Raw genomic sequence first — 7007 nt, forward strand, 5'->3', positions numbered from 1 at the left:
GAATGAATGAAAACCCAAAATCTCTATAAATGTTCATTAAAACTAATAAAATGTAATAATAATAAAACAAAAAAAAAGCACTGAACATGGAGAATTCTATATGACTCAGCTACTCCACTGCTAGGAATAAACCCCAAGGAAAATAAAACTGAGACACAAACTGAGATTTTTACACCAATGTTCATAGCAGCATTATTCACAGTAGCAAAAACATAGAAACAGCCCAAGTGTCCATAAACAAACTACTGGATTAAGAAATTTGTGGTATAGTCACACAATTAATTACTACGTAGCACTTAGGAGCAATGGCTTTGAAAAATACTATATAACATGAGAGACACTTAAGAGCATTATATGGAATGAACTAATTCAGTCTCGTAAGGACAAATACTATGTAAGACCATTATTGTAAATATAGAAGAATAGATTTTTATAATATTCCGTTGCTAACCTTTTAATTTTGGTTGGTTCTATTGTGACATTTCCCCTTTCATCTCTTATTTGGATAATGTACATCTTTTCTTTCTTTCCCTTTGTTAGTTTTGCTAGTGGTTTGTCAATTTTATTGACCTATTCAACAAATGAATGGCTAGGAAAAACTATGGTATATTCATACAGTGGAATAGTAAGCGGCACTGAAGAACAATGAACACGTAAAACATTACACAAAATGAGTGACCTTGGAGGACATAACACTGAGTGAAATATCTCAGTTACAAAAAGGCAAATACTGCATAGCCCCACTGTTATAATGCAGGTCTGACATAGGGAGTAGGGAGGAGAATAGGATAAGAGTGGGTAGATAATAACCATTATGTTGGAATAGATTATAGAAATAATTGTTTTAAAGGAATATATAATTAGGCATTATACTTATGACAATAGTCCAGAAAAAGAGGTACATTACTGGAAAGAGAACATGAGTGAGGGGGAGGTAGTTGTGCAATAATGAATTTTTTTTAACTGGACTAGGGGGAGAGAGAAGGGAGGGAAAGGGGACAAAATGTGCAACAATGAATGCATGAAAATCTAACTTTCCTGTAAACTTTCATTAAAATCACAATTAAAATAAAAAAAAATATTTAAAAACCCACAAAAGAATAACTAGAAAAATGTGTATGAATATCCAAAAAGAGAAAAGAAGGGGCAGAAAGTAGAGGGTGGGAAGTGGGGAAAATTAGCAGATCACAGAGCTTGCTGGGTGAATGGGGGGGGAGGGGTGTGAAGGAATAACGAAAGATCCAGTGTGGATCTGAAAAGATGGGCTAAAAGTGAACATAGATACCATTTGACCCAGCAATTCCACTACTGGGAATGTATCCCAAAGAGACCATAACTGACATCAAAGCAGATATATGCACATCCATGTTTATCGCAGCTCTGTTCACAATATCAAGGAGTTGGAAACAACCCAGGTGCCCATCAACAAACGAATGGATAGAAAAGCTGTGGTATATTCACAGAATGGAATACTACGCTGCATTGAAAAACAAGGAACTCATTCAATATTATTCAAAATGGGTGACACTGCAGGACATTATGCTGAATGAAATATCTCAGTTGCAAAAGGACAAATATTGCATGGTGCCACTGCTGTAAAATGGGACTGATATCAGGGTGCGGGTAAGACTGAGAAAAACTGGATAAATTGTGTATAATACACTGAAACAGATGAGGGAGTGAATATGATGTATGATAGGGTATTATGCTTAACACAAGAGTCAACAATTAAGGTTGCATAGTGGAATGTACTTGGGGCAGTGGGAGGGTGTGGGGGGATTGTGTACCAGGGAGGCAGTCTTTCTTTTACTTTTGAAAGAGAGGAGCGAACTGGGTGGTGGGGGGAGAGGGCTGGGCGGGTAGAGAAATGCAGCAATGAATGAATGGAAACCCAAATTCTCTGTAAATGTTCATTAAAATTATTTTTTTAAAAAGTGAACATAGACATTAATTTTATAAGACATAATGTATGGGAATGATTGTAAGAAATACAGTGTGAATTAAAAAGATAAAATAAAAAGAAGTCAGAAAGAGAATAGAGACAATTAGTATCCCCCTACACACACTAAAAACCCAAACATTTGTATCCTGAAGCTAATATAGCTCCCTGAACTGTTCAGTTACATGAACCAGTACATTCTTTTTTGCTTAAATAAAAAACAACAATAATACCCAATGACCAAAAACTTCACTCAGTCTGTTTTCTCTTCAGATTTTTGCAGGAAACATGAATGCTGACAGTGTGGTGCATCACAAATTACTGCACTCGGTGAGAGCTCGCTTCATTCGCTTTGTGCCACTGCAATGGAATCCAAGTGGGAAAATTGGCATGAGAGTCGAAGTCTATGGATGTTCTTATAGTAAGTATACACGTATATTATTACATTTTGTGTGACTGACATCAACATAGTGTTAGCTTATCTGCTTATCAGAAAAGTTATTTCTAGATTTTAATAACTCAAAAACATTTGAAAGTATATTCAATTGAGTATAGTCAAGTAATTCAATTGAGTGATAGAAAACGTATGCGTCTATTTTTTTACAAGATTTTAACATCAGAGTATATGGACTAATACTGCATGCTAGCAATCTCTATAAGTAAAGTATGGACTTCAATACTAATGGAAAATTAATATCTGCACAGCAAAAAATTTAAGTGTGAAAGAATTATGTAGAACTTGAATAAGCACTTATTTGTTTTAGAATACATTCTTTGGTTAACTATTGCGTTTATAAACACATTCAGATGGTGAACAAACACATGAAGAAATATTCTAAATCCCTAGCTCTAAGACAGATGAAAATCAAAACAATTATGAAATATCATCTCACCACAGTAACAATAGCAAAGTACAACAAAGAACCCAACAACATATCCTGGCGAGGTTTTAGAGAAAATGGAACCCTTGTTGACTCTTTGCGGCAATGGAAAATGGTGCAATCACTATGAAAGGCTGTATGGCGCTTTCTCAAAAATTGGAGATAGAAGTATCATTTGTTTGACCCAGCACTTACACTACTGGAAATATACCCTAAAGAAACCATAGCTGTCTCAGAAATAGATACATGCACATCCATATTTACTGCTGTGGTTTTTATAACAGCAAAGTGATGAAAATAACTCAAGTGCCCATCAGAAAAATGAATGGATAGAGAAAGTTTGGTATATTCACACAATGGAGTATTAGAGAGCACTGAAAAACAAAGAACTCATAAAACATTGCACAAAATGGGTAACCCTGGCCCTGGAATACATTATGGTGAGTGAAATATTTCAGTCACACAATGACAAATACAGAACAATGTCACTGTTGTACAGTGGAACTGATATGGGGATTGGGGAGAAACTGAGAAAAGACAGGATAAATAATGAACACTGTTATGAGTCAAAAGCGACTCCACTGCACATAATAACAACAAACTCCATGTGCATAAAATATTTACCATCCTCCTATGTCCATTTTTCTATATTGTAATTTACCTGCAATATCTGCTAATGTTCACAAGACAAAAGCATTTTTGTTGTTGTTGTTATGTGCTGTTGAGTCACTTGAGACTCATAGTGACCTTATGTACAAGAGCCCTAAACCCTGCTCTATCCTGTGGCAACCTCACTGTCTCTGACACACCTACTCCCATTATTCCAATCACTGAATAAATTCATCTCATCAAGGGTCTTCCTCTCTTTGATGGTCCCTCCACACTCTCAAACAGAATGTACCTCTCCAAGCACTGATCCCTCCTTGCAACATGTCCAAAGTATGTCAAATGTTTCCAAGCCCGGTTTCACCCTCTCCAGGAAAAACCTGTTTGTTCTCTTAGCAGTCCATGGTATATTCAACACTCTTCTCCAGGACCACAGCTCAAAGGCATCAATTCTCTATCAGCTCTCTGATGCATATCAGACAATTGCAAAGACTATGGACTGTATCAAGCGAACCTTAGTCTCTAGCCTGACACCATTGCTCTTGAGTAGTCTGGAGAGGTCCCTGACAGCTAACTTTTCCAGTACGATTTGTCTCTTGATTTCCTAGCTGCTGGTACCAAGAGTATTAATTGTGGAGCCAGGAAAACTAAAACTTTTAGCAGTCTCAATCTCTTCACCATCACGATGTTGCTGCCAATTGGCCCACTGGTGAGAATCTTTATTTTCTTGATGTTGAGCTCAATCCATATTGAAGCCAGCAGTCTTGACCTTCTGCAGCAAGAGCTTCAGGTCCTCATCAGTTTCAGCAAGCAAGGCTGCGTCATCTATTTAACACAGAATCTTCTCCAATCCTGATGTCCCATTACTCCTCATATACCCCAGCCTCCTAGATGATCTGTTCTGCATACAGATTGGTATGGAGACAGAATACATTCCTGGTGGGCCTCCTTCCCGATTTTGAAGCATGTAATGTCTTCTTGCTCTGTTCGGATGACTACCTCCTGGTTCAAGTATAAATTTCACATAAACATAATCAATTGTTCTGGGATTACCATTCTTCCCAGAGTCAGCCACAGCTTGTTGTGATGCACACAGTGAAAAGCTTTACATTGTCAATGAAACACAGTTAGACATTCCTCTGATACTCTCTGCTTTCTGCCAAGATCCATCTAACTTTAGCTATAATATCCCTAGTACCACCACTTCTTCTAAACCCAGCTTGCACGTCTGGCATTTCTCTGTTGACGTGTTGCTTCAGTTGTTTTTGGATAATTTTGGATAATTGCAGAATTTTTCTTGCATGTAATATTAATGATATTGTTCAATAATTTCTGCACTCTGCCTGGTCACTTTTCTTTGGAATGGGAACAAATATTGATCACTTCCAGTCATTTAGCCAGGTGGCTGTCCTCCAGATTTCTTGGCACAATTTAGTGAGCGCATCTAGGACAAGATCTCTGTTGAAATAAGTCATTTGGTATGACATCGACTACTGGAGACTCGTTTTCTGCCAATTCTTTCAGAGCAATTTGAACTACTTTCATAACCTCAGGCTCATGGTCATACGTTGTTTCATGAGATTCTTCTGTGTCAGCCAGTTTGTTCCAGGAGAGTATCTCTGCATACTTATTCCATCTCTTTTAATGTTTCCTGAATCCTTTAACATTCTTCCCAAAGCATCCTTAAGTATTGCCACTCGTGGCTTGAATTTTTCAATTCCTTCAGCCTAAGAAATGCTGAGTGAGTTTGGCCCTTTTGATTTTCCGACTCCAGCTCTTTTCACATTTCATTATAATATCTTGCTTTGTCATCCAGAGCTGTCCTTTGAAGTTTTCTGTTCAGCCCTTTAATTTCTTGATTTCTTCCTTTAGCTTTGGCTCTCGGTGCTTTAATGCAATATTCAGAGTCTCATCTGACATCCGTCTTGGTCTTTTCTTCCTCTTTTGTCTTTGTAATGATCTTTTGCATTCTTCATGGACGATATTCTTGATATCCTCCCACAGCTCCTTTGGTCTTCACTCATTAGTATTCAAGGCCTCAAACCTGTTCTTGAGATGGTTTTGAAATTTGAGTGGGATAGATTTAAGGTCAAATTTTGGTTCCTGTGAATTTGATTTTCTTCAGCTTTAGCTTGAACTTGCATATGAGTGGTCTGTTCCACAATCAGCACCTGGCCTAGTTTCACAGTTGATAATGAATTTCTCCAGCAATATTTTTCCACAGATGTAATTGATCTGAATTCTATGCATAATATCAGGTTAAATCCATGTGTATATCCTGCGTATATGTTTCTTATAAAAAATATTTGCAATGAGTAAATCACTGAATGTGCAGAATTAAATCATACTATCTCCAGCCTCATTTCTATCACCAATCCATGTTTTCCAACCACTGATCCTTGTCTGTTGCCAAATTTTGCATTCCAGTCACCCATATTATCAATGCATCTTGATTGCATGCTTGATCCCTTTTTGGTTGCTATAGTTGGTAGAAATCTTCTATTTCCTCCTCTTTGACTCTAGTTGTTGGTGCATATGTTTGAATGATAGTGGTATTCACTGGACTTTCTTGTATGTGTGCAACCGCTGGCTGAAACCAACCTGCGGGTTCATACATGTTCTAGAGTGGAATCTGTGTGGATTAAAAAGAGGAGCAGGGACACAAGAGATTGGGGCAAGACAAAGATTCCTGATCAAGCCCAAATTTATTTAATGAATTCTGTTATAAACAGGCAGCGGAGTAGGCCAGGCTGCCAGGGAACCCAGCCCTAGGTTATCAGTTTACAAAAGAGAGGGAGGGGCATGCCCCAAGGTGTTGATTTACAGGTGCTAATTTAAGAGGTAGGCATAGTCCCAGAGATGGACAGGGATGGCGGCTGCATGTACTCAGGATGGCTTCCTACAGCGTCCCCCTTCTTTAGTTTATAAAGGCCGCAGATGACTCACGTCTGTCTTAAGCTACATGCCTTAGCATACTTCTTTCACACAAGATTCTTTACCCATCACAGGAAAAACAGGGCAGCTTTTGGCCCTGCTCCTGTCTTAGGTTGATAACCAATCAAGGCAAAAGAAGAAGGCACGCTAATTCCGTCACTGACAATGAGCCCCTAAAAAAAAAAGATGGTAACTGATCTTTGACCACGTCCCCCTAACTTTTTAGCGAATAATCGATTGATTACACATTCTTTTGCTTTACTTAAATTTTTTGTCACAATATGTATTAACTCGAATGCAAACTTAGGAGTATGGGCTTTTTGTGTTAAGGCTGTAGCAGAAATAGAGACAGCACCAATCATAGGGATAAGAGAAACAATTTTCACAATAACAAGACCTACAGCTCTTTTGGTTCCTAATAATAACTTAAATAACTCTTTTAAAATTTGAAAGGTATTATCATCATACCAAATATCATTTAACTTTACCAATATCATAACAAGAGGAGGATTTTTTAGAATAACAACCAAATCTTCCTTGGTAATAGAGCTGATACAGTTAGAGATTTTGCAATGAGAACAACTGACATTATTTTTAGGATAATCACCAGTGATCACATTATTACCAATTAATAAAACATATGGTTT

At 37.6% G+C, this 7007-nt stretch overlaps 1 protein-coding gene across 1 annotated transcript in view; it reads left to right on the plus strand.

Moving 5' to 3' along the window:
* CNTNAP5 (contactin associated protein-like 5) overlaps window positions 1-7007 on the plus strand; it is a gene marked incomplete at its 3' end in the record, with an annotated part of 476754 nt that overhangs the window by 337795 nt on the left and 131952 nt on the right. The window contains exon 4 of the mRNA XM_006902200.1: window positions 2213-2360. Coding sequence (XP_006902262.1) covers window positions 2213-2360 — 148 coding nt within the window. The remainder of the gene's footprint in view (window positions 1-2212; window positions 2361-7007) is intronic.

This window comes from Elephantulus edwardii, unplaced genomic scaffold, assembly GCF_000299155.1.
Source record: "Elephantulus edwardii isolate Elephantulus edwardi_28Jun2011 unplaced genomic scaffold, EleEdw1.0 scaffold00380, whole genome shotgun sequence".
NCBI lineage: Eukaryota > Metazoa > Chordata > Mammalia > Macroscelidea > Macroscelididae > Elephantulus > Elephantulus edwardii.